The 27,500-nt window shown below is 45.4% G+C and overlaps 1 protein-coding gene across 1 annotated transcript in view; it reads left to right on the forward strand.

Annotated features, from left to right (window-relative positions):
- LOC144102655 (uncharacterized) overlaps positions 1-10,099 on the forward strand; it is a 24,393-nt gene extending 14,294 nt beyond the window's left edge. The window contains exons 4-5 of the mRNA XM_077635870.1: positions 8,878-8,955; positions 9,963-10,099. Coding sequence (XP_077491996.1) covers positions 8,878-8,955; positions 9,963-10,099 — 215 coding nt within the window. The remainder of the gene's footprint in view (positions 1-8,877; positions 8,956-9,962) is intronic.
- The last annotated feature ends 17,401 nt before the right edge of the window (positions 10,100-27,500 follow it).

The following is a 27,500-nucleotide window of genomic DNA, read 5'->3' on the forward strand; positions in this document are numbered from 1 at the left end:
AGGAACAATACTTTCCCTGAGGCCTGAGGGTTTAGAGATAACAATGGTCATGTAAATAAATCTGCGTTGGATGTTAGCGAAAAGCGATTGGAAGATTCGTTGTTCAGAAGCAGAGAGGTCACGAAGATTACAAGTGACGAACTCAAAACATAATAAATAAAATGACTCATCACCGGAGTAATTGATAACACAGTTAAATAAAAAAACAAAATAACAAAAGCCGAGGTTTTCAAAGGGGACAATCCTATCTTCTATCCATCCATCCTGTGTTGCTGTCCTACCTTCTAGACAAAATAAGCATGAGCTGGCAAGACAGAACAGAGCCAGAGAAGACGAAGACGTTGTTCGATCTACGGTCGTCTCAGCTCTGTTTGTTTACACCTAATTTTGCCTAAATTACCTAGATTTATTTGAATATTCGAGGACGGCAGCATCTTCAAGGCGGTACTGTCAATATGGGAAGAGTACGGCTGCTCCGGCGTCGGCAAGCCTAAAGTGACCACGCTAATCTAAGGAGACTGGCTCGGAAGAGGTGGCCATGGCTTCCCAGGCTGTGGAGCGACCAGAACATGGAGACGACTACCCGTCCAGCGAGACCTCATCGTTCAGTGGGGACGAGTCAACGATTGTGGACGGTGACGAGTCAGTGGCCGATATGGCTGACGTGGACAACGAGGACTTCAAGTTGGTGAGACACCGCAAGCAACGAACAGTCGGCATCCTGGTAGTAGTTGAGCCCACAGAGAAAGGGATTGATTTAAGATAGAAGAATCCCATCTTACTTTTCGCGGCCATTCAATCACTGCTGGAATCAGCTCCGATTCGTAGTCGGTTCACCATGCACGGGGCTCTTCAGCTGGATGTCTCCACGGAAGAGCAGGTTGACAAGCTCCTGCAGGCCTCTCTTTTGGCATCAAAGTTAACGTGCGGTTGGCCTGTTCCTACATGAAGAACACCTGTGTAATTAAGGGTGTACCAAAGTGGTATTCAGAATGCGACCTAGTTGATTATCTGAAACCACAAGGTGTTCTGAACGTGAAACGAACGACTTGTGCATCGTGTGGAGTCTCCAGTAAATGAATGGGCTGCGAAATCTAGAGTGGGCGTGAGACCAGCACCAGGATGCGGCCACCTAATCCGCTCTGCTTCTTCGTCCAGGTTACGGCATGGGCTCTGTTCAGCAATGCGCCGCTATCGTCACCTACCCATGAGATCAGCAAGCTCCCCTGCAACTTCAACGACACTTGTGTTGCCATATGCCCGCAAGACAGGCACATTTTCATCGCCGTCCCTCCATCGCATGAAAGATCCAGATCAACAGCGACATCATTTGCTGCCTATATGAACAGCTGGCGGGCCCCCGGCGCCCTTAGTGGGCGTGAGAACAGCACCAGGATGCGGCCACCTAATCCTTCTTCGTCCAGGTTAGTTCTGTTACTTCCCTGTACGCTAAGAAATCTAATGACGTGTGCCTGTTGCTGTTCCCACGCCCGGGAGTTTTGCTTTGTGTGTTCAGTGAATGCTTTGATAATGTAAACCAACTTCTGGCGTTGTCCGGGGACGTCGAGCTCAACCCTGGGTCTAACACGAGGCATCAGGTACAGGACTCTCTTCCTGACGTCCAGTCTAAGCAGTTGGAAGATATGTTTGCAATACTGGAGACTTTGAACACGCGAACTGCGAAAATGCAACTGGACCAAAAGGCTTTCATAAAGTCTATTGATGATCTTAAGAAGTCCCAGCTGAAGTTAGAAGAAGATTTGAGCGAAATGGACAAAAGATTAACTAACGTTGAGCGCAAAACTGTTACCATTGACGAAACCGAGAAGAAAGTACATCCTTTTCAGCAGTTAGTTGACCAACTTTCTAGTGAAAACTCTCAGCTGCGCGCGCGCCTGTCTGAACTTGAAGACAGGCAGCGAAGCGATAACCTTCTGTTCTATGGCATACCTGACGCGTAATCAGAGTCCTGGGCTCAGTGAGAAGAAAAGCTAGTCAAGGTTCTTTCATCCTGCTTGGAAATTCCGTCCTCTGAAATTTGGATGGATAGAGCGCACAAGCTCGGTCGGTTCGCATCGGAAAAAGTTCGCCCAATTATTGCCAAATTTTCATCCTTCAAGGTAAAGTAGAGAATACTGCTTAACTGTTCTAAGCTCAAGGATGAAAAAATTACGATTAGCGAGGATTTTTCTTTCGCCACCAGTCACGCTAGAAAAAAACTGGTCGAATTTGGCAAATCCCAGCCGCTCACTTTCAAGCTTCGCTTCAATAAGCTTTACATAAAAAATAAATGCTACTCCTACAATCACGCTGATGACTCCGTTCATGAAATCCCAAGCGCCTTCCCGTTGCCAACCGACCGTTCTGAGGACCCTACGAATGATACCCACAGCGCCTCCGCGCCACCGACCGAACTTGTTACCAATTAGCACTGCGTGAGGGACAGTGGAACTAAGTCCCCGGCCATTACCCCACTTTCTTTTTTGTTCACAAATATTCGCAGCATAATACCTAAACGAGATGATCTTTGTTCTGTAATTGCTGCTTACGATGCTGACATTGTATGTCTTACTTAAACCTGGCTATCGGCGAAGATAGATAGCTGTGAAATTCTTACCTGTAAAAAGAGATAAAACAATTGTCGGTGCGACAGGGGTTCTAGATGTAGCGGAGGCGTGCTTGTAGCTGTTGCTGATACTATTATGTCTTTTCCAATCCATTTTGTAAGCGCGTTGGAACTTGTACTGGTTGAAATTCGCACATGCTCTAGGAAATTGATAGTGGGCGTTTGCTATCGTCCGCAAACGATCTTCATGATGCCATTCATATGATTACAGTCCGTTATCCGAGCAGTCCCTTTATCTTACTGGGTGATTTTAATTTCCACAACATAGTGTGGTCTAATGTGAGTTCTTCTTGTGAACCTTTTTCAAGTGAATGCGACATGTTCTTGAATTAGTGCAGTGATTTTAACTTATCCCAGCTTGTAAGGCAGGCAACTCGAATTTCACCTACTGCGTCTAATATCCTCGATCTGGTACTCACCACATCGCCTGATTTTTTCCAGCCCATATCATACTTGCCAGGGTTAAGTGATCACCTACTCCTTCATTTTGCTTTCACCTGCGCAGTCCCCCATCAACGTAACCACAGTAAATATATCCATGATTACAAAAATGTTGATTTCGATGCTACTAACCTTGAACTGTCTGTTTTTCTAGACCATTACTTGCTAAGCTTTCATGATTGCTGCGTGAATGCTAACTGGAGCCTGTGTAAAGAAAAAGTTGCTGCGCTCACTGAAAAATATGTTCCACGCTCAGTCATCACCTCTAACCGTCAATCACCATGGTTCACTGAATCTTTAAAACGGCTCTGTAATAAGAAAAAACGCATGTTCCGCTCTGCAAAACTTACCGGTTCCCAAGAACGTTGGACTGCTTATCAGGTCGCGGCCCTTCAATATAAAAGTGCACTGAAGGATGTCAAAGATTTGTTTTTCAGTGACACATTACCTTCCCTTTTGATAAATAACCCTAGGCAATTTTGGAGCGTAGTTAACAAAAAAGACAATTCATCCATCAGCCTTAAAGACTCCAGTGACCAACTAATTCATTCTAATGAATGTGCAAATGTTCTAAACAGTGTATTCGTTTCAGCTTTTTCCAAAAATCAGTGTTCGGTAACCCCGGCATCTAACAGTGCTGACTTTTTACCGATGGATTCTATTGTCTTTGATCCTGCTGGAGTGGAAAAAATCGTAGAAAAACAAAAGGTTCTTTCATCATGTGGTGTTGATAACATTAGTTCTAAGTTCTTGAATAAAACCAAGGTATACAGCGCAATAATACTCTCTAACCTATTTCAGCAATCTCTTGAAACAGCATGTATACCTGATGACTGGAAGGTTGGGAAGGTGATTCCCTTGCATAAATCTGGTGATCAACATTCCCTGCATAATTATCGACCCATCTCACTTACCAGCATTCCGTGTAAAATCATGGAGCATGTTATTTACTCTCACCTTGCATCGTTCCTTGATTGTAATGCCTTTTTTACGGACGATCAACATGGATTTCGGAAGTGGTTTTCTTGCGAAACACAGCTTTTAACCTTCACACATGATCTAAACTCATTCCTCGACATGGGTTCTGTTGTCGACTGCATATTCCTCGATTTCTCAAAGGCGTTTGACAAGGTCTCTCATCAACTGCTTTTTTTTTAAACTTAGTAAACTTAACCTCGACCCTAACGTTCTTAGGTGGCTGCATTCGTTTCTCACTAATCGCTCACAATTTGTCACCGCTAATAGTGCTTCTTCCTTCACTTCTCCAGTTGGATCTGAAGTACCACAAGGCTCTGTTTTAGGGCCTCTGCTTTTTCTTATATATATATCAATGACTTACCTGACAATCTATGTTCAACAATAAATCTTTTTGCTGATGACTGCGTCATATACCGCGAAATTAACAGTGACTCTGATATAGCTCTTCTTCAATCGGATATTGATCATGCTCTTGAATGGACTAACAAATGGAACATGAAACTAAACATAAAAAAGTGCAAGAACATGCGGGTTTCTCGTCGTAACACCACATTGCCTTCATATCGTCTTAATAATTGCAGCCTTGAGTCTGTGCCTTTTTACAAATATTTAGGTGTCTTCATTTCCCATAATCATTCTTGGAAAGTACACATAGACTATGTAAGCAATAACGCTAACCGCATGCTGGGCTACATACGCCGTAACTTTAATCTTTCTTCTAGCTCCGGAAAACTGCTTCTCTACAAGTCGTTGGTTCGTAGTAAACTACAATATGCTGCACCTATCTGGGACCCCTATCAAGAGGCACTAATATACCAACTAGAATCTATACAGAACCGTGCGGCCCGTTTCATTCTCTCGAATTATCACCATAACTCTAGTGTCAGTGCCATGAAATCAAGCTTATCACTCCCACTACGGTCGCAACGTAGAAATATATCCCGCCTTTGTCTATTCCATAAGATTTACTACGATAACCCCATCTTTAAGAGAAAATTTATAACGCCACCTTGCTACGTTTCAGCTCGGATCGATCATCGTCATAAAGTTGGTATTCTTTCATGCCAAACAAACCACTTTTACAACTCATTCATCCCCAGCACATCGGCACAATGGAATCACCTTCCCCGATCGGTCGTCGAAATAAGTGACCATTCTGTGTTTAAATCGGCTTTAACTAACTTGATGGTAACATAGTACATGTAATGCTTGCGCCCTGCCGTTTATTCTTTTCAGCTTATGTGGTAGTTCAAACAGACCTGGTCTGCGTGGTGTCCTTGTTTGCGTGGTATGCTTACATTTATGCTTACTTTTATTATTTGCGCATAATTTCGTGTTAAATGACTGTTAATTTCTTTGATTGTATTTGCTGTAACCTACTGATTTGCACGAGCCATGTTTTGTTCACATTTTTGTGTTACTTGTGACTGCTGTTCCTTTGTTATTTTGTCTATTGTACCCCACTCCCCTCTGTAATGCCCTAGGGCCCTGAGGGTACTGAAATAAATCATAAATAAATAAATAAATAAACTCTATCGTGTTGACATTCGCTCCCAACTCAGAGCGCCCCGAAAAAATTGATCTGGGATTCAGAAAACACGCAGTTGCCTAATTCACCGAAGCTCCTCCAGGGTGTTTTAGATGCCAACGGTTTGGGCGCATGGCCAAAGTTTGCACAAGGGATCGACGCTGTAAGCGCTGTGGAGGCGACCACAACTTTAAAATTTGCAAGGCCGATTTTTCTTGCGCCAATTGAGGTGGTGATCATTCAGCGAGTTTCGGAGGCTGCCCCTTCAGTGTGAGCGCACTGCACCGTCGAATATTTTTTATTGCTGGTCCAAAAACCCAACCGACTGAGATGCCTGTCCCAGGATTAGACGTGTTCCCAGTGTTGGAATCTGATGATGTTGCGTTACCCAACAATGTCTCTAAGAAACCTGAGTCCAGCAAGACGCCAAGGTCCCTTGCGTGCGAGTCGGTTGTCAGGCCTCCAGCATAAAGCATCCATGCTCCTGAGGGACCGGATCACATCCAGACTCGACTTCAAGGGGGACTCTCATATGCACAAGTGACAAAAAAACCAGCTACTGCGGCCAAGAGTGTGTCCCCTTCGGCATCTTTTGTCGATGTTGTGAGTGCGTGGCGCAAAATAATGAGCTCAAAAATCAAGGTATGCCTGAAATTCTTCATGTTTTGTTTGGGACCCTGTGTTCACATGTTCCAGCGATGGCGCCTGGTAACCTGAAGAACTTCCTACAGCTGGTGCTTTCTTTTGAGTTCCTAAGTACCACCTCCGCAGCGAACTTCCTTGCGATCTAATATGGATGGGGTTAAACCTCGTGGATCTCATATGCACCAGCTTTCGGCCTTTCCACCTTAAACATTTTCTTGACGTTGCGAAAGCTTTTGACAACGTGCTTTAGAGCTCAATTATAAACACCTTGCAAGGCATGGGCATACAGGGTCATATGTTAAGATTCATTTACAAGTTTATAAGTGATCGCGCGGTTCGTGTATGGTTAGGGAGTATGTTAAGCACCTAAAGGGTGTTATCACGAGGTGTGCCGCAAGGAAGTGCTTTTCCCCCATGCTCTTTAACGTCGTGATCGTTGGCCTTCCCGATTCGTTGAAAAAAAAGTTGCAGGCAAGTGCGTATGTCAATATATGCTGAGAACATCAGTATTTGGATTACTGGCTACCAACACAAACGATTAGCCCTGATAGCTCAACAGGCTCTGCTTTCGGCCGAAGCTTACCTTCAAGGTGTGGGATTGTCTCCGACAGTGGAAAAATCCGCCTTTGCTCTGTTTATAGGTGTAGGAAGACCTCAAGCGCGGTTGAAGATAGACCTCGGTCACTCTTGCATCCGTCAATTCAACCACACGAGTTTCCTGGGCGTCATTATTGACTCCCGTCTACAGTGGCAAAAAGCTGTAGACGCGATTGTTTCATCTATATCTTCGCGTCTGAATGTGACCCGCAGAATGGCACGTGAGCAATGGGGAAGCCATCCTTCTTCAATGATCAAACTTCATGAAGCGCTGGGGGTCAGTCGCATAATCTGTCAATAGCTTTTAATTTCCCCCTCGGAACGTCTCGAACTTGTCCACTGAAAGGGCCTAAGAAGAGCCATTGGAATTCCTCAGGCAGCTGCGATTGAGGCAGTACTTCATGAATCTCTATCGTAACCTCTTAGCCTTGTCGCGTCTCAGAGACCACTAATGCATCTTGGCCGAATAGGAGAGACGGTAGCTGGGCGATCCCTTCTCCCGCGGCTGTGCAAGAGATATGAGTTAAGGGCTTACTTGCCACTCAATACTCTCAGTTCTTTCGGCCTTTATGTCCGATGGCAAAGGAAACGGTTGAAACCCCCCTGGTCTTTTCCGACCCTCGACTGTAAGGTCACAATTTCCCATATGAGCGCAAAGCGCAGCTCTCCTTTGGCAGCAACGCGTTCGCTTGTACTGGAACATTTGGAAACAGAGTATGCCCGCCATCTTCAAATTTTCACGAATGGTTCTGTGGACAAGGTCAAACAAGCTAGCGCAGCGTTTTTTTTACATTCCTTCTTTGGACCGCAAGGGGTCCGTACGCTTTACTGCTGTCGTATCCTCCACAAGGGCTGAAAGTGTTGCTATTGAGGCGGCTTTACGATAGTTAGGGTCTTGCCCGGCTCAAGCTGTTTTCATCCTGATTTAAAATCTGCCCTTCAGAGGTTAGAGCGCGGATTCTCTACTGATGCCTTGTCTATAAGCTCTCTGCGCTTGGTGCAGAATCTGCGCAGCAGAGGCTTTAGTTTATATTTCCGATGGGTGCCCTCTCACATACGAGTCAACAGTAATGAGGTGGCAGACAATCTAAGCCATAAAGTTCTCTCAAGGAGTCCACCAAGAAAATTATCTGAAGATGGGAATAGTCTCTACAGGAAAACAGTGCTCAATCATTTCAGTCTCCTGTGGAGTGCGCCCCACAAGCCATGTGTGACCAAAGAACTCAGAAAAACCCAGGCCACTCTACTGCATTGAATTCGCACGGCCTCTGCTCGCACTCCTGCCTGGATGCATAAGATTAACATAGCACCGTCTCCGCTCTGTTCCTTATGTGGTGCGTGCGGGGATATCGAGCATTATTATTATGTACTGCCCAGAGTACAACGCGGAAAGGTATGTGATGTTCGCTTCCTTCAAGAAGACCGGAACCTGACACAGTACAGTTCAGGACATTGTCTACCCAAGTGGAAACCAGACATGCAGAAGGGAGGCTGCACGCCTTCTTTTAACTTTTCTAGCGGACACGGATCTTGTTTTGAATGATGACAGCAGGAACGAACTATGGCCTACTGTGATTGAATGTGTGCGTAGATGGTGTCTTCCGGAGTGGACTACGTTATGCTGTGAGTGAATGTGTTTATGGATTTTGGCACTTCAATGGCCTATGTTCTACTGTGACTGAATATGTGCATAGATGGTGGCTTCTGGAGTGGACTGTGATGTGAACTGTGTCGATTGATTGTGTGCATCGGTGGTGGCTGCGGGAGTGAATGTGTGCTATTATAAGAGACTGTGCGCATAGCGGGGTAGATGCGACAGGCTTTAGGACATTATTAATATAGAAGGGACGCTACGGTAGAGCAATCGCCGGCAGGTAAAGCAAGGCTAATCACACCTATAACATTCAACACCTCAACCTTAACCCCAGAACAGAGCCATAGAGTGGTTCGCAAAAACGGTACGCATGAACCCACTAATAAGCTTGGAGTCTTTGCTAACAGTTGGCCGCGCACTTGATCAGGCTGTTTGGACCTATCTGAGAGCTGGTCGCACTTCCCGCAGATCCTACGCCCAAGGAGGCCATTTTGTACTACGCTGACAACAACTGCATCGTAATGGACGTGGAAGGCTCTGATTATCGTAAGTATATGTGGACAGAGGAGAGAAAAAGGTCTGTCTTGAACTTATTGAAAAGATGAAGAATATATAAGATGCGAAGAGAGAGGTCATTATTTTATTGCTAGCGCAGCATTAAGCACTGGGCAATTCAGCGGCTGGGAGAGGTGAGGAATGATTGGGTGGGACTGCACGCGTCGATAGCTTTTTGTGGTACTTAAAAGAAATATACAGGGGTGGATTGTCTCTAACTGCCCCAATCCGCCCATAGCTTGGGTGCATGGCCACCGCCTGGTCTGTTGCACGCAGCGCTGTTGCTTCGGTTATTCATGGGTGTAGCTGGCGCCATCTAGGGAAGCCTCTTGTAATCAAACGTGGGAAAACAATTCGTCCTAATCAAAGGAACTGTTTTTGCCTGATTATATGACGTTGAAACGGTGAATTGAGTTATGTTAGATATGTGCCCTAAATAATCAGTGTTTTAATAGGAAACTATTTAGCACAACGGGTGACTAAATTATGCTGCGTAGAGAGATATGGCGCCTTTTCGCCTTTGTAGCTTACTTGCAGTGCAAAGAACACTGGTCGCGGATTATAGCGGCGAGCTGGAAGAATTTACTCAAAGTTGTGTACAAACGTGAAAAGGTGGGGCCTAAGGTGTCTGAATGGAGGAGGTAAAGATAGAAATGGGGCAGGTGCGACATAGGTGTTTGTCTCAATTTTACGAAGGACGTTATTTCCGCTGGTTCTAAAGCAACTGAATGTGAGCGTGATGCTTTCGTTTATCTATCTTAAATCAATAACAAATTGCGGGTGTGGGACGCCAAATGACTTCGTGATGCTTTTCGGCATCCCCGTACGCGTAGACCAGAAAAGAATATGAGTCAGAGATAATTCATGACATTAGGTTTTAGAAACTTGTGAAGTGAAGTAATCGTGTGTTATTGACATGCTTCCAAGCTCTATATTTCGCCGAACTGAGTCCGTCAAGTAATTTTCGTCATTCAATGCCCTTCGCTTCGAACTGGCAGACTGCATCCTGTGGCTCAGACCTGAATTGAAGGACTCGGCGCCCAAGATATGCAGCGACCACTTCGTCGATATATGCGGGGTCGACGTGCCGGACAACAGCCGAGACCTCTGCATTGACGGCGAATGGGACGTCTAGATGAAGACGCAAGGAAGATGCTTCAACCCCGTAGAGATCAACCTTTTGCCGCGAACATGTTTTGATCCAGTCGAATCTATTAGTGTATCCTGACATAACCACGCCAGTAGGGAATAGAGAGATATGTATAAGGGCGCCGCAGGGGACAAACCGGGAAGGTTCTTGCACTGTTCCCAATTTTGCATGTGGTATGTAAATAACGAAAAATAAAGGAATACCGATTTAAACACCATAAAATTTTCGTTTTCTTAATAAGAATTGATTTTATGGCTTTTTCTAGATTTATTTAACCATACAGCAGGCCAATGCTTTGGCCCTGAATTTGTCGCTGAATTTTGACGCTGAATTTTGTCGGACAAGCAATCAAAGCGGCACTAGGCTTTTCCTCACTACACATCTGCAGAACAATTTCTCCAGCTTGGCATCCGCAATGAACTTAAAGAACTCTGCGTGGCCCGCACTACAAGATAGATGGCGCGGCTCACGAAATATAGAAGAGTCCTAAGCATCACCGCCACATTAGACGTAAACGCAAAGCCAGAAATAGATGAACCAAGAGACCTACTCACACCAATCAGGAAACAGCTAACTACTAAACCTCTTCCCTATAACATGCATCCTGTACACCACGAGGGTAGGAGGACGGCTAGGGCTTTGGCTCTCCATCGGGAATATAAGCAGCAACCCGGTGTTACCTACGTCGATGGAGCCGAGGATCCAGCTCCCAAAAAAGAATTTGCAGTGGTAGGGGTTAGGGGAACACATGGAACAATCCTGTCAGCCTCTCTCTCTGTGCATACATCCGCAATAGGTGTGGAAGCAGCCGTCGCTTTAACCATTACAGATTCCCGGGCAGAAAATATCATCAGCGACTCCAAAACTGCCATACACAGTTTCCCCCGGGATAGAATTGCAGTCTTCTCTCAGTATTCTTGAGATCACTTCCCTAGATAGGGATAAGGAATTGATTTGGGCGCCGAAACATTCAGGCAACCCTGGAAACGAGGCGGCTCACGACAGCACGAGAATCGGTCGGCCGGGTGGTGGACACCTCAGCCCAGGCAACAGCCAAGAACAGCCTAATCTCATTTGATGATATAAACCGTTACTTCCGCCTTCAACGACGAAAGTTTCCACCCCCACTAAAGGGCTCATTAAAGATCAGGAAATCACCCGGAAAAGACTACAAACAATTTTTTTCCCTAAGGCGGTCGGTAGTTGCCTTCCATATGTTTCCAAATCAATTTTCTTCCGCGTGCACACTGTGCGATGAAAGAGATACCCTCAGTCATATACTCTGAGGATGCAAGGAGGACCCGCCACCTCCAGAATTAGGACAGCTCATGCTTCCAAACGACAGGCAGACCCTGCTGCGCAGCTCGGGCCCGCACATACAGGACCGGATCCTCAAGCGCTGCCTTTGAGGTCGCTAGTAGGCTTAGCCTGCTGCCCATCTATGGACAATGTAACCAGGCCCTAAGGATTAACCAGCCGAATAAAGGTTTCTTCTCTCTCTCTTTCTTCGCGCCACTTGGTTCAAACGGAAGACGTCAAGACCGAAAAAGACACCGCAATCATTGTTTGGAGGAGAATGGCCTTGTAGTATGGCCTCACGGATTCGCGTCGAAAACCATCTTAATGTTCGTGCACTTTGTTGCGAAAACGACAGGTGGCAGCAGCAATACATGCCTGTGTTTCAATATTTGTTGCCTTCGGCAGTTTATGAAAGCCTCGTTTTCACGGAAAGCAGCTTCATAGTGATTGAAAACGCGGCAGTTTCTCGAAACACGCCAATATTAATTTATCCTCATTGTCCATTTTATGTTTATGAAACCCGTCACCCAGTACACAACAGCCCACTTGGCTGGAAGTCCGTTTGCCCCGTCAGTGCATTATGTTATTTGGATTGGTTTGCGATTCGAAGCTCTATCATTCGAGCGATTATACCTACCGTATTCCTATATTCACGGGCAAGCCAATCGAACCTGCCTCCGCTTTGGAAGCGAAACCTGATGGTTCTCATTGCCTAGACTCTGACCTCCTCTCATCCAGGAAAGTATTCTGGTCTGTGAAAACTCCGACGTTTACTTACTTTTCACGATGTGCAACTGGTTTGGTTTCTTTTTAGATTTCATGATTACCTAATTGATAACGTAATATGATTGAGCGAGGGCCCACACGCCCTACGTTAGACCAGAAAATGCGTATTCGAGCAGTGCGGCGTAAATTGGTTCTGGCTGCTGGGCAAATGGAGTGATCAGGGACATAGCCAAATACTAATAAAGAACACTGGCGATCATTATGCGAAACCCAGGAACCCTCGGATCGACCTGAACTACCGATACACTTAGAACGGCACTACAAAATTTACCTACGTCAGTTACCAAGGCTTCTTAATTCTTTCATCAGCACTTATTTTCAAAAGTGCGTGAGGTGTCCTATCATGGCAATATAATTTAAGTTCTTAGCCTTTTAAATGATGCATATTCTACGCTGAAAGTAACAGGCGGCATAGTTGCCTTCTCGCTCGCACAGTGGAGTCCTTTCCAATTTTTTAAAAAATAGAAGTACTTCAAAGGTGAGGACAAGGATTCTCCTTACCTCACACACATTTAGAAATTACAGGGGCAAGTTAGTGCACAACTATAAGGGTGAGAAGCAAACCATGGTGCCTGGTTGCCTTGGGCAAAGATGGGAAGAGGAGGAGGATGAAACTTTATTAAATCGAAGGGGAGATGGGGGAGTTTATGGGTGGGGCCCTCATTCCAGGGCTCCACTGGCTTGAGCTGCCCTGCAGACAAGTTTTATGATAGCCCGTTGGTACTTCAGGTTATCGGTAAGCAGCCGCGCCTCCCGCCGGTCAAAAGAGGTGTTTTACATCTGTAGAGTGTTTGTTTGTCCCCACATCGCCACGAAATGTGGAAGAGTGTGGGGCGGGCCAGGCACCTGGAACCGGTGTCGGAGAATAATTTTGGGTGTATGAGATGTGGTGTATAGAGGTTGTGAAATGTGTTCGTCTGTATCTTCCGCTAAGAGACGGCACCTGGGGGGTCTAATTTCCTATGAGGTGGAGGGAAGTGTCGCCTTTGAGGACGCTGAAACACGAGGCGTTCGTTATACCTAGAAGGTAGAGGGGTAAAAATGGACACGGCTTGTGGCCCCGCTTGGTTGATGATGCCTCGAGCTATAGCACTTGCCCTCTCATTTCCCTCCAGTCCCTCGTGGCCTGGGGTCCAAGAGATTTGGTGGTGCTTGGTGAGGGGTGTAGTGCCCATGAGCCGACTGACGTGCTTGGGAACTCAGCCTCGGAGGTTTCGACACGCGTGTTGCGAGTGTGTGATCACATGAGCGCTTTTGCCTTGTGACTCGTAATGCATAATGGCAGTGGCCACGGTGATGGTCTCCGCGGCCTCTGGTGTTTCGGCTCTTACAGACGCAGTGAATAGAGTGGAGAAGGGATGGTCTATTTCCACCACTGCGTACTTGTCATGGTTCGCGTATGCTGCGGCGACAACATAAAGCACGGTCGGGGAATTGGCCAGGCGTCGGCGCAGGTAGGATTCTCGCGATCGTTGTCGGCCTGTGTGGACGTCTTTAAGCTTATGTTTCGGAATCGGCGCCACGCTGATGTATTTCCTAATGCGGAAATACACGCGGAATGTGTCACTGCCGAACAATGGATGCCGCTTGAGCTGTATGAAGGGAAGGTGAATTGGTTTTGAGAGAATGCGAGGTTATTCAAGTAATGGAGTCTATGACCCGCCGCGGTGGCTCAGTGGTTAGGGCGCCCGGTTACTGATCCGGAGTTCCCGGTTTCGAACACGTCCGCGGCGGCTGCGTTTTTATAGAGGCAAAACGCTAAGGCGCCCGTGTGCTGTCCGATGTCAGTGCATGTTAAACATCCCCGGGTGGTCGAAATTATTCCGGAGCCCTCCACTACGGCACCTCTCTCTTGCTTTCCTCCTTCACTCCCTTCTTTATCTCTTTCCTTAAAGCGCGGTTCAGGTGTCTAACGATATATGAGACAGATACTGCGCCATTTCCGTCCCCCTCAATATTATTGTTATTATTATTATTATTATTATTATTATTATGACGCTTCTATGTGAAGCATGCAAAGCAGTTTTGCGCTAGCATTTAAAATGGTTAACTAATCACCGATTAAAACCTTGACAAACCGTGATGCAGCGATGGCCAAGAGGTAGAGCATCCGCCTCGCGTGCAAGAGGATCGGGGTTCAAATCCTGGTGCTGCGCAATTTTCCACAGGGTTTTAAAAAAAAATTCCGCGTGTCGATGGAATTGCATAACCAGGCCTGGAGTGCGGCCTGATCTGGGTGACCGGAACAGAAAACGCACTCTCTCACCAGAGCAAGAATTGGCCACCCTGGTGTTGTACTTGGCCACAACCTTCTATGATCAAACGAATTAACCCTCGGCCCACAGTCCCCAGCGGCTGCGGAGCAACTGACCACTGCGGCGGTCAGACCTGTGACGCAGCGGAGGGTGCTAAGAATCTCTGGCTCCAGACAGGCCGCCATTGGAATCTGAACCCGGCAACGTTTAACGCTAGAACTTTATCTAGTGAGGCTAGCCTTACAGTGCTGTTCGAGGAACTACCGGAAATTAAATGTGATGTGATAGGGCTTAGCGAAGTTAGGAGGACAGTGAGGCGTATAGAGTACTAAAGGACGGACACATATTGGGCTATCGCGGATTAGAGAATAGACGAGAACTAGGTATGGGATTTCTCATTAATAGGGATATAGCTGGAAACGTAGAGGAGCTCTATAGTATTACCGGGAGGGCAGCAGCTATAGCAATTAGGCTGAATAGGATGCACAAGCTGAAAGTGGAGCAGGCCTACGCACCCACATCCAGCCATGATGACCAGACCGTTGAAAGTTTCTATGAGGACGTAGAATCGGCAATGAATAAAAGAAAATCACAGTACATTGTACTGATGGGCGAACTTTAATGCGAAGGTGGGCATAAAGCAGGCTGACGACCACGCAGTAGGTGACTATGGGATAGGCTCTAGAAATAGGAGGGGAGAGCTATTAGTCGAATTCGCGGATAGAAATAATTTACGGATCATGAATACCTTCTTCCGCAAACGAGAAAACAAGAAGTGGACCTGTAAGAGCCTCAATGGTGAAACTAAAAATGAAATCGACTTCATACTATGCGCTAAACCTGGCATCATTCAGAATGTGGCTGTCCTCGGAAAGGTGCGTTGTAGCGAGAACAGAATGGTAAGGTCTCGAATTAGCTTACAATTGAAGAAGGAACGGAAGAAGCTAGTGAAGAGGAAGACCGTTAACGAGTTAGCCTTAAGAGGGAAAGCACAGGAGTTTAGGATAGCGCTGCAAAACAGATATTCGACTTTAACTGAGGAAGACGATCTTGATGTTCATACAATACACGGTAATCTGACATCAATAATTACGGAGTGCGCAGTAGAAGTAGGAGGTATGACAGTTCGACAGGTTACCGGAAAGCTATCTAAGGTGACGAAAGATCTGATAAAGAAGCGCCAAGGCATGAGGGCGTCTAACCCTACCCACAGAAAGAACTAACAGAGCTATCAAAGTTGATAAATAAGCGCAAGGTAGCCGGCATAAGGAAGTTTAATATGGAGAGAAACGAGCATGCTCTAAAGAACGGAGGTAGCCTAAAAACAGTGAAGAGGAAACTAGGCTTAGGTAAAAACCAGATGTATGCATTAAGAGACAAGCAGGGCAATATCATTAGCAATATGGATAACATAGTTAACGTAGCCGAAGAGTTCTACACAGACCTGTACAGTAGCCAATGTAATAAGAGCGTTAATGAGAAAGACAGCAGTGCACAGCAATGCGCCATCCCACCGGTAATGAAAGATTAAGTAAAGAAAGCCTTAGAAGCAATGAAAAGGGGGAAAGCAGCGGATGAGGTAACAGCAGATCTGTTGAAGGATGGAGGGGACATCGTGCTAGAAAAACTAGCCACCCTGTTTACGCAATGCCGTATGATCTGGACTGTACCAGAAGCTTGCAAGAATGCAAACATTATCTTAATTTTTAAGAAGGGAGATTCCATGGACTTGAAAAATTACAGGCCGATCAGCTTACTATCCGTTGCCTACAAAGTATTTACTAAGGTAATCGCTAATACACTCAGCGCGACGTTAGACATTAATCAACCAAAAGATCAGGCAGGCTTTCGTAAAGGATATTCGACAATAGATCATATTCACACTATCAATCAGGTGGTAGAGAAATGCGCAGAATAAAGCCAACCACTATATATAACTTTTATTTATTACGAGAAAGCATTCGACTCAGTATAAACCTCAGCAGTCATACAGGCATTGCGTAATCAGGGGGCAGAAGAGCCCTATGTCAAAATACTGGAAGATATATATAGCAACTGCACAGCTACTATAGTCCTCCATAAAGTCAGCATTAAAATTCCAATAAAAAAGAGCATCAGGCAAGGAGACACGATCTTGCCAATGCTGTTCACCGCATGTTTGCAGGAGGTTTTTCGAGGCATGAATTGGGAACAGATGGGAATAAGAATAAATGAAGAATACCTAAATAATCTGCGATTCGCTGATGACATTGCCTTGCTGAGTCACTCACGAGGTGAACTGCAAATCATGATCAATGAGTTAGACAGGCAGAGCAGAACAATGGGTATAAAAATTAACATGCAGAAAACCAAGGTAATGTTCAACAGTCCAGCAAGAGAACCACAGTTCACAATTGGCAGCGAGAGCCTAGAAGTTCTGACGGAATACGTCTACTAAGGGCAGGTAGTGACAGCTGATCCGGATCATGAAAGGGAGATAACTAGAAGGATAAGAATGGGGTAGAGCGCATATGGCAAGTTCTCGCAGATCATGAGTGGCAGTTTACCAATTTCCCTCAAGAGAAAAGTGTCAACAGCTTCATCTTACCGGTACTCACCTACGGGGCAGAAACGTGGAGACTAACGAAAAGAGTTCAGCTTAAGTTAAGCACAACGCAGGGAGCTGTGGAAAGAAAAATGATATGTGTAACATTAAGAAACCGGAAGCGGGCAGAGTGGGTGAGGGAACAAACACGGGTTAATGACATGCTAGTCGAAATCAAGAGAAAGAAATGGGCTTGGGCAGGGCATGTAATGCGAAGGCAAGATAACCGCTGGTCTTTTAGGGTAACGGAGTCGATTCCAAGAGAAAGTAAGCGTAGCAGGGGCCGGCAGAAGGTTAGGTGGGCGGATGAGATTAAGAAGTTTGCAGGCAAAAGGTGGATGCAGCTGACAAAGGACTGGATTAATTGGAGAGACATGGGAGAGGCCTTTGCCTGCAGTGTGTGTAGTAAGGCTGATGATGATGATGATGATGATGAAATCCGTGACTGTGTTCAGGCTGCTTCACTTCCCCTTCAAAGGTTCCCAGGTAGTCGAAATTATTCCAGAGTCCTCCATCATGGCACCTCTTTCTTCCTTCCTTCTCTCAGTCCCTCCTTTATCCCTTGCCTTACGGCGTGGTTCAGATATTCGCTGATATGTGACAGATAAAGCAATCGCAGACGCCGATCCAACGAAGGAGCAGTGTTAATCCATCCATTTGCAATACGGGACGATTACCTGTACCGCTTGGGTGCGCTTCAGCAATCGTCAAACACTCAGTTGTAACTGAATTATGATAAAACAACCCCGGTCCAGAAACAGCGCAAAAAATGTTTGCAATTCACACCATCCAAGTGACAGGCTGACATAAAAGCTTTATTTCTATTTGAAAAGGCATTCCAAACCTCTCCTGTACGCTACAATATAGCCAGAAGCATTGCTTCAATGAATGTAGATTGTCCTCAATGAATGCGGAAGAAACGCTCCTTGTCACGAACATAAACCATTTCGTCTTTCAGCCAGCTGCTGCTACATTTGAGATTGCCTGCTTCAGTTTTGCTGAGAAATGTTACTCATGGAAGCAGCTGCTCAAGTTACCCGGCTGGCAGGGTTTCACTCATGCTCAAGTAACTTCCTGCAATGAACAGTGCTTGAAGAATCACTGTGACATCACCGATGACGAAGTGTAGCCCACCTCACTGATGCTTCTTGTGGCGTTAACACGGTCTTGTCATCAGCAGCGCTTCCGTGCAGCTGGCTCCGAAGCCATAGGAGGAGCCGTGGTGGAGACTTGAATGGGTCCCCTGACTGACGCCACAGCATGCTTCTACTTTGGGCCAAGAACTTGTTTCGCTCCCTTTGGCCGCGGCGAAACTGGCCTCCCACAGGTCGTCGTTCTCACTGTCGCCACTGTACTCTCCTGCGCTGGCCGCAGATCCGTTAGGATGGAAGCAGGCTCGTCGGGTACTATGGCCTGGTAGTTTGGAAGGGAGCCTGGCTGTGTTGGCGACAGTAGAGAACGCTGTTCACACTCCGGTTCTTGCGGCTTCCAAGAGGAATGTGCAGAGCCCATCACCTTACCCTGGAATGGGTTCTCAAATGAATACCAGAACGTCCCTCAGGAAGGTTTGATTTCGGTTGGCGGTTTGTTGCGGAAGATTTTAAGCCGGCGATTGCCTGCGGCCGTCGTTGTTGAAAACTTCCGATGCTCAGATGTGCACCTTCAGCTCAAATAACTCTCGATATTTTACCTTTTAGGCTACTGAAGTCAGCTTGATTTTGTGCTCCTCCTAGAAGCTTGCGTTGCACCCCCGAGTTGTTTTCTAGACAGGTCTTTCCCAGAGACTGAAATATCCGTGACAGCCCGTCAGAATAGCGCGAAAACGTCCATGAATGAGCTGTTTGCCGCGCTCGCAGTGCCTTTTTCTCTGGTGCAATAAAGTCACGTAGATGACGCGATGACCGGTACGAGCAGCAGTTCATATGGCGCACATGCTTGCAGTGACTTCAGATAAATGAAAAGGAATATAAATGCTGCGCCGATCTGCGATAATGTTGTGAAAAAAAAGTGCGCAAGCACAAATCAGCTTCAAGATTACTTGCTCAGCAGAATTCGTTGTCTTAGCGAAGAGTGCAATTTCAGGCAGAGCTGGTGGCACCAGCATGATTTTTGCAGATTAAAATACATCGTGAAAAGAGATTCTGCGTGACTGCATTGTTATCGTTCGCATGGTTGAAATATGTTTGGAATTTGGAAGCATAGCAGCAGTGCTGTCCGGCTTATCACCGCAGCCGTAATGTGCAGGCACGCAAAACGAATAAAAGGCGTGCGCCGCAACCAGCACGCGGGCTTATCTCGACCAGCCACGTACCGACGAACATGTGGCAAAAAACATCGCTTCGCCCCAGGAAGCTTGTCTGCTCCTTCGCATGAACCATGCAACCCTAATGCAGCCGATACCCAAGCAACAAAACGGACCGACAGGCATGCCCACGCAAAGGGATGGGGTAGCAACCATAGCATTTCACGCGGAAGAAAAGCGGTCCACCCGTGTGTTAGGTGTGCAGGCAGGTAAGTATTTAGGCCGCAAATTTCATGCAGTAAATCAAGCCATTCATGGTTGAAAATATAGAATATAAGTTTTTAATCCCTCAATTCTTAGCGAGTGAAATGCAGTGCTTAGGAAAGAAATTAAACGCGCAAGAAGGCTTCTATTTGTGGTAACCACTAAGTTTGCAAAACACACGCCACTGCTGACCGGTACCTACAACATTAACAATAATTTGAAATCAATTTCAATAAACAAAATAGAATGTCATGTGAATCCTGAAAAACTTGTGAATAGACTGGCGTTCGTAAACATATTGTAGACAGTGCAGACGATTAAGAGACAGGCGGATTTCTGCTTTATAATGCGCATCTTCTCGGCAGACAGATTCAGAAGCAGAGGAGGGGAAAGCTCCTAAGCTAGATCTTAAGTTGACAGCTTAAGTTGATGGTAGCGACGACAAGCACCTGCGTCTTGGCGTTTGATGCACATACATGCTGAAAGGAAGCACAGCATTTGTGGTAACAAAAAAGTGGTTTTATGGTTTATGAGGGTTACCGTCCTGAAGCGACTCGGGCTATGAGAGAGACCGTATTGAAGGGCTCTGGAAATTTTGACCACCTGCGGTTCTTTAACGGGCGCTGACATCGCACAGTACGCGGGCAAAAAAGTATATATACTAGCACGTTAGTAAGCTAAATACATTCAATAGACAGACTTTTAATGTAAGTGCAGTGCCCGCAATACTACCTTCTTGACACCATCAATGATTGCTAGAATTCGCTCGGCAATTGCTGGGTTGTCAAATATGCTTCATCAGTAGGCGCCAGGCTAGCTGTGATGGCTTTTTTAAAGAGATTTAGAGATGTTAAGGATGGTTACGAATTTACTGCGGAAGTGCAGCTTGCCGAAAGAGCGGCTTGGAAGAAGGCAGTTTTAGCTGCACGAGTTGGCGTAAAACTTCATTTTCCGAGCTCGCCTCACTACAAAAGCCGAAAAACAGGCCAGAAGAATGCTGAAACTTTCTAGAAACTAATGGTACCCGCTGTACTGGGCATCAAACCCTGTACCTTAAGCTTATGAAGTGGCTACTCAAACAATTTGTTGAGGTCTTCAGAGGGTCCGACTTATTGCGGTAGTTATTCACCAACGCTTCAGCAGCCTCTGAACTATTTTGCTGCTCATTTCACCGATGTGTTTTAGTGCTTGTTTTTCATGCCAGTGAAAACTAAATCGCAGTCATTTTTCATTTTAAAAAAGCTCGCTGGAGTATACCCTTGCATCTGCTGCAGGGTGGAGTTAAACTGCAAAAAAAAAATGGTGCTCATGGTTAGCTTTAGAGATTAAAAGGGTAGATTGGCATTGAATGTGTGGTTACAGCTTGTTTATGGGGTGGGCTGCTGATTTATTTCCGCGTATCGACCTGGCCGACCGACCTTATACTGTTGCAATATTGCTTTACCGAAGGCAATGCAAAGCCATCTAATTTGTGATAACCCGCGTTTTTTATTCATAAAGCCAAGTGTGCTAGGCTGTTGCTATTATTCCGTTCTTATGCGTCCTACAGGTTGTAGACACTAAAATGAATTTCCACCCAGTTTGTTTTGTTATTTTTTTTCATGTCGTAATCCTCATGACACGTTTCCAATAAGGCATTCTGCAAATACGCAGTACCTGCCGCGATACAGCAATGTGTGCCTGATTACCAAAAGACAACGACCTTTTGCTGGTGACCGAGAAAAGGCTACTATTGTTAAATGCTGTGGCAGCCGCTAGAGCGCACTACGTGCTGAAAAATACGTTGTCACTAGTCGTCTGCGCATTCAACTGTGAGTGAATGTGGAGAGATGGACGCTCACCTCGAGCAGCTTGTAGACATAAAATTCTGTGTGAAGCTTGGTACGACAGCCACGCAGACGTATGAGCTCCTTCGCGACGCTTACGACAACGAGACATTATCGCGGGCGCGAGTTTTCTTGTGACACAAGAGGTTAGTTTCGGGAAAAACGTCTGTGGAAGACGACACAAGGCAGGGACGCCCTTCAACCTCACGGAATGAAAACAATCTGGCTCGGATCAGGGAAATCGCACAGCAAGACCGCATCATTAGAGTCCGCATGCTATCAGATGCTCTCGACATTAGTAAGACATCATGCCACCAAATTTTGCGTGAGAACTTGGGGAAACGAAAGCTGAATGTTAGCCTTGTGCCACACTCAATCACACAGGACCAGAAAGACACGCGGGCATCAGTGAGCGCTGATTTGCTCTCAGAGGCAGACAAGATGCTGCATTCGTTGACAGGATCATTGCTGAAGACGAAACATGGTGTTTTCAATACGATCCTCCTCAAACAAAAAGGCTGAGAGCGGAATTGTGGTCCACAAGCTCTCCGGCGTCGAGAAAGGTGCGGCGACAGAAGACCAAAAAAAAAGATGATGCTGGTAGTTTTTTCGATGCTAGAGGCGTCATACACCAAGAGTTCGTCTCACAACGGCAGACGATGAATCAGGAGTTTTATATCCGTTTGCTCCAGCCCATGCGTGATGCACTGCGACGCCGTGTCCCCGGCTTATGGGCATGCGAGCAATGGAGCCTTCTCCACGATAATGCAAGGCCGTACACTACTCTCAGCGTGACAATATTTCTCGCCAAGCACAGCATTACTGTACTTCTCATCCGCCATACTCGCGTGACCTCTTCCCATGCTATTTTGTCTGTTTCCTTATGTGAAGAGAGCCTTAAAAGGTCGCTGGGTGGGGAGCGTGGAGGCCATTCAAGACGCCATGACAAAAGAGCTTACAGCCCTGCCAAAAGAATCGTTTTTAAACTGTTTCCAAGATCTCAGGAAGCGTTGGAAGCTGTGTATAGACTGCAAAGGACACGATTTCTAAGGGGTGCGGCACAAATGATTTCAATGTTAAACGCATCTTTTTTAATGACCTCAGTCTGAGAAATTTCAGGACAAAGGTTGTAGACAGAGCAGCAACTTTTATTTGACTCTACTGCACCCTTTTCGCACCTGTAGGAGTATGATACAAGGTTCCAAGTTGCCCGCTTCGAATATTACTTACGGTTACCGTTTGTTTTTTACTTAGGTACACTGTTAAACACACTTTTAAAATTAGACACACTCTCAACGACAACTTTTGACATCCATGGCGCAAAACATAAGAGCATTTTTGGAAGTTTGTATACCTTCACGACGTTAGATCAAAGCAAGGACTCGCTAAATCCAGCTGAAGAGCATCAGGTCGGCTCTCGCAGGCATAGGCCAGAGTGGAACAGTTCGGGCACTAAATGTGTTAGCATAAATACCAGATGAATATAGCGCTAGGATACTGCGTCGAACTTTAACACCAGGAAGAGCTCAGACTTTAAAACCTTGCTTGCAGTTGAAAAGGGCGGAAAAGTATATCACAAAACTAGAGCACCCGTTTCATGAAAAAACTAAATTAAAATTAACGCTTGCGACAAATTTTTAAAGTCTGCCTTTTTAACCAACATCAGTGGTGCAGCTGTTGGCAGTGCTGGCATCAGGTCAACAGCTCAGATTAAGTTTATTCCCGACAAAATGGGATTCAAAATGAGTGGATTATATTCCCTCTCTCCCCTCCTTGAATCAAAATTGTTAGGTTAGGAATGAAAAACAAAATTCACTATCATCGCTGATTGCGAATTGTTGGGGCCCCTATGCAAAACTATTGGCGCGAGAAAACAAATTTCAACGCAGATTGTATGTCTAAATGCTCGATGATGTCTACACATCTACTTCAATTTTTACATTTTTGTAGTTAACAAAAGCACAGGTTCAAAAGTAAAAATACCCTTTTTGTCCTTATAACGAAGTAAAGATTCGATACACAACAACATCCATTTGGCGCCAGAGGAGGGGTAAATATGTATGCGTGGCTCAGTTACTCGAACCAGGCTTTGAGAGTAAGTGTATTAGAAAAAAGGTAGACTCATAAGATTACTCAGCTCGCACCTTTCAGCGCCAGCATTTTAGAGTTTAGTGCTTATACCGTCCTACATTCACCCTTCGGGCGCACCAGGAGTGTTTCGTGATGGCTTCAAGGCTAGTACAAAAATGCGATCCGTGAGGGTGACTGAAAGGGCAACCTGAATGCATTGTAGGCTCCTTCGGGGGGATACCAGTGCTCGATGTCCATGGTTGTTGGTTGGACTGTGGTAGAGTAACTTCGGTAAAAAAGCGTCAAAACTTATATTCTTGTAGATCCAACTGCGGATAATGTGGCCGTCTCATTTGCATTTACGGAGTACCAGGAGGAGTACTTGGCTTTTCTTAATACCCTATTTTCTTGTACAGAAGGCCACTCGAATTGTGGGACGGAGGCGTGCAGAGTGCACGAAAGAAGCTTGGAGTCGGCCTTCTATTGCGAACGGTTGCTGTCCTTGAGTTCTTTGATCTTTTTTGCAAGGTGAATTAAGGCGTAATGAACCAATAGAAGTCACGGCATGTGCGAAGTTGTGTGAAGAAAGTTGGGCAAGGTGTTATATGTTCCATGACTTGCAACAGCGCATCAAACACGGACAGACGGATGACTTACACAAGCCGAGCTCTGCCTTCAGCTGAACTTTATTACAGTAAGGAAAGAATACATGCGGCACGAATCTTGCAAAGTGAAGAAGCTTTATCGCTTCTACTCGGACGATAGGCGGGGTGCGTCATCTATTCACAATAGCCTACCAATGACTTCTCTATTTCTTCTTTACCATAGACACATAGACTCGAAGTTCGTTTCCGTTCGATTGTCTCAGAGGCCAACTCGTGAAAATTTGCTCTGGCGTCTTATTTTGAAAGGAGTTTGAACTCATTTGCTGCAAAGGACTCTTTCTTTTCATCAAAATCAGACTCGGTCTTAAGATCCCTTAGTAATCATAATCCAAAAGGCTGTCACATTTTCACTGTTGATGTGCAGGATATTCACCGCAGCGGCGGCCACGTGGTTGAGAATGCGCCTCGCATGGGGGAAGGGCGGGGTTCGATACCCAGTGCCGCCGGGTTCCTACCGGTAATAGAATGGCTACAAGCTTTTTCCTGGCCTGGTGCTTGGGTTATCTGGGGTAAAATGCTTGGAAAATTAGTCTTGGACCCCACCTTGAGTACCCGCAAAACATCCTATGCCATGGCGCGCTATGGCGATAGATTCCCTTGCGCGATAAAAATATGCAATCGTCATTATAATCATCAAAATATCCTTTGTTCTTTGCCTCTTCCGAATTTAAGAAAGTGTGATAAAACGTGGATCACCCAAGACAATGACGACGACGCCAACATTCATACGTTTTTTATGTTTATTTTTCTATTTGACATTTACTGTTGTGTGGAATTGCCGGCACTTATCCAAAATATCATGTGCATGCAGAGGGTCCCGGCTGCCACCAGTGCTCAGTAACATCTTTCTGAGATACGTTGAAAAGGTTGTCAATTATAATTCATGTAGCATGTTTAAAAAATTGTCCGATACGTGAACAATAATACGGTATTTTTTCAGCCCTCTGATTTATACCATGGCCTTCAAGATATCGCTAATTTATTTAGAGACTGTGGACGGGAGTAGAACTTCACCATTGAAGTTCTGATTGATGGCAAGGTTCGATATCTGGGGCTATTTTTGCGCTTTCTTACTGATTACTTGTGTTGGTAGTATCGTCAACCAATTGCGAAAACTTTCCTAAACTTTAGTTCAGGTCACTGAAAAGCTAGTAAAGGCTGGTATTCCGGTGTCACGTACTCGATCAGCCGTTAGAAATTGTCCACCTGGTAAACGACAGCTTTTTAGAGCAAATGACATGGCTATAAAAGAGCAGGTACCCGGATGACCTTCTTACCACAGCGTTTGAGATAGTAATGAAGTTGATGAAAAGAGCGCGACGCCGCAACGAACTTCCACAGTGCTCCAAAAACGGTGGCTGTTGCACGGTATGTCCACAGGTTGTTCTATGGGTCAAAGAAAATGGAGGTGGAATGCGGCTTTAGGTTCTTTTTTGGGCCAGTGGTCAACTGAGTGGCATTTGTTCACAACCGCAGAGGAGAGGTAAAACTGCCGGCTGTCACTTGAAGCAGTGTCAACGACAGCTTGTTAGTGCAAATAGCTAGGTTGAAAAAGATTACTTACCGGGATGACCTTATTACCACAAAGTGTGAGAAAGTAACAAAATTGTTGAAAAGGCGCGCGCGCGGCACCGCAACAGAAATCCACACTTATCCAAAGACGCTGGCTGTTGCAACGGATGTCCGCAGGCTGTTTTATGGGTCAAAGAAGATGGAGGTTGAATGCGGCCTAAATGTTCTTTTTTTGGGCCAGTGGTAAACTGAGTGACATTTGTTTACAACAGCAGAGCAAAGGTAAGAGTGCCGGCTGTCAGTTCAAGCAGTGTCCGAAGTGCGTTTTGTGCAGTATTGGAGTTGTTTACCGGTTTCGGATTGCTTGCAGCGCTCTTTCTGTTGGACAGATTGAACGGTGCATTTATAGAAAGATTCTGTAACACTACAGTTTCTTGTTATAATAAATCTTCAAAATTATAGATTGATTTTGGCCAGCACCATCGTTCGTGTGTATGCACTTCGGGTTTGTCTAGTACAGCCATTATTTTCAGGCATAAGGACGAACTTGCATTGCAAATAATGAAAGCGTTTTGCAAGCACAATTCTGGAAATACACGCGTCAGTCGCCCACAAGTTTTGGTCTTAAAAATTGAGTTAGATTTCGAAAAGAGTGCCCATCTTCGTTGATAGCGGAAATAGGCACGCGTCCATTGTTATCTCTCTCTGGCCCGAGTGCTTTTTCTTTTGGTCAAGTGTGTAGCTAGTGCGCTTGTTGTACGCAGGGCTTTGTATTTGTTTTTTTTCAGTACTCGTTCCGTATGTAATATCCCATTCCTGGAATAAAGTTAAGTTGAAGTTAACGCCTGTCTTGTCCAAGTCTCCCTTCTGTTCGAGCTTGCTGTGGTGTTTTGCATCATGGAAGTTGGGCTCTCCATTCAAAGCAGCTCAGAATGAGGCCCATTATTGTTGCATTACGTATATTTATGTATTTATTTACTATCAGCGCCAAACCATTACAGAGAGGAGTGTGTAAGACAGCAGCAAGAACAAAATTAGTGCTTATCCCCACCTGATATAATCACTGATTGCATTGTTAAACAGGTAGGCCTCTGTAATGGATGCGGCGATCGAAGTGGCAAGATGCTTCCTTTCCTTGGATGTCTTGGGGATGAAATATGCGAAGTGCAGGCTGGTGCCACTTCTGGCCGCATCAACCTTGCACTGGAGGTCGCTGCGTGACAAGATGTATGGTGGCGGCACAGCAAGCGAATCTCTTAGATGAGGATTAGAGTGGTAGATTTTGTGAAAGACACATATACGCGCATTTGTACGACGAATTTAAAGATCAGGAAAATCTAGATTTCACTTTACTTATTTTATTCTTTACTCATTTATTTTACAATACTGCTGCTCTCAGCCGTGAGCTATAGCAGAAGGGCATGAACAATGATTTCTTGTACGCGTACATGTATACGTGTGAGTGACACAAATCACGGAGAAACGACATAATTCATCAAAATACAAACGACAAGGTAATAGAAACAATAGAAAGCAACGTAGTATATAATGAGAACAGCGGTGCACGTCAGTCATAATCAAAAACGGGAAAGTTTAAACTAGCAATTGAATTTCAATTCTACTCATTGAGAGTGCTACTTAAAATAGAATCGGGAACTAACAGTATAAGATCTTAATAATCTTTTGTGATTAACTCTAACTGTGAAAGAAACCCGGATAATGAATTTGTCGTTGTTAATGATGAGCTAAGTTCATTCCACTCTCTGATCACGCGAGGAAAAATTGAGTACCTGAATGTGTCGTTACAGACAGAATACTCAGCGCATGCTCGTGTTGATGCCGTGTTTTTCTAGCTTGCGAATATGAAATGTACTGGGTGGTAT

This window comes from Amblyomma americanum, chromosome 8 (genome assembly GCF_052857255.1).
Source record: "Amblyomma americanum isolate KBUSLIRL-KWMA chromosome 8, ASM5285725v1, whole genome shotgun sequence".
In the NCBI taxonomy this organism is placed as follows: Eukaryota; Metazoa; Arthropoda; class Arachnida; order Ixodida; family Ixodidae; genus Amblyomma; species Amblyomma americanum.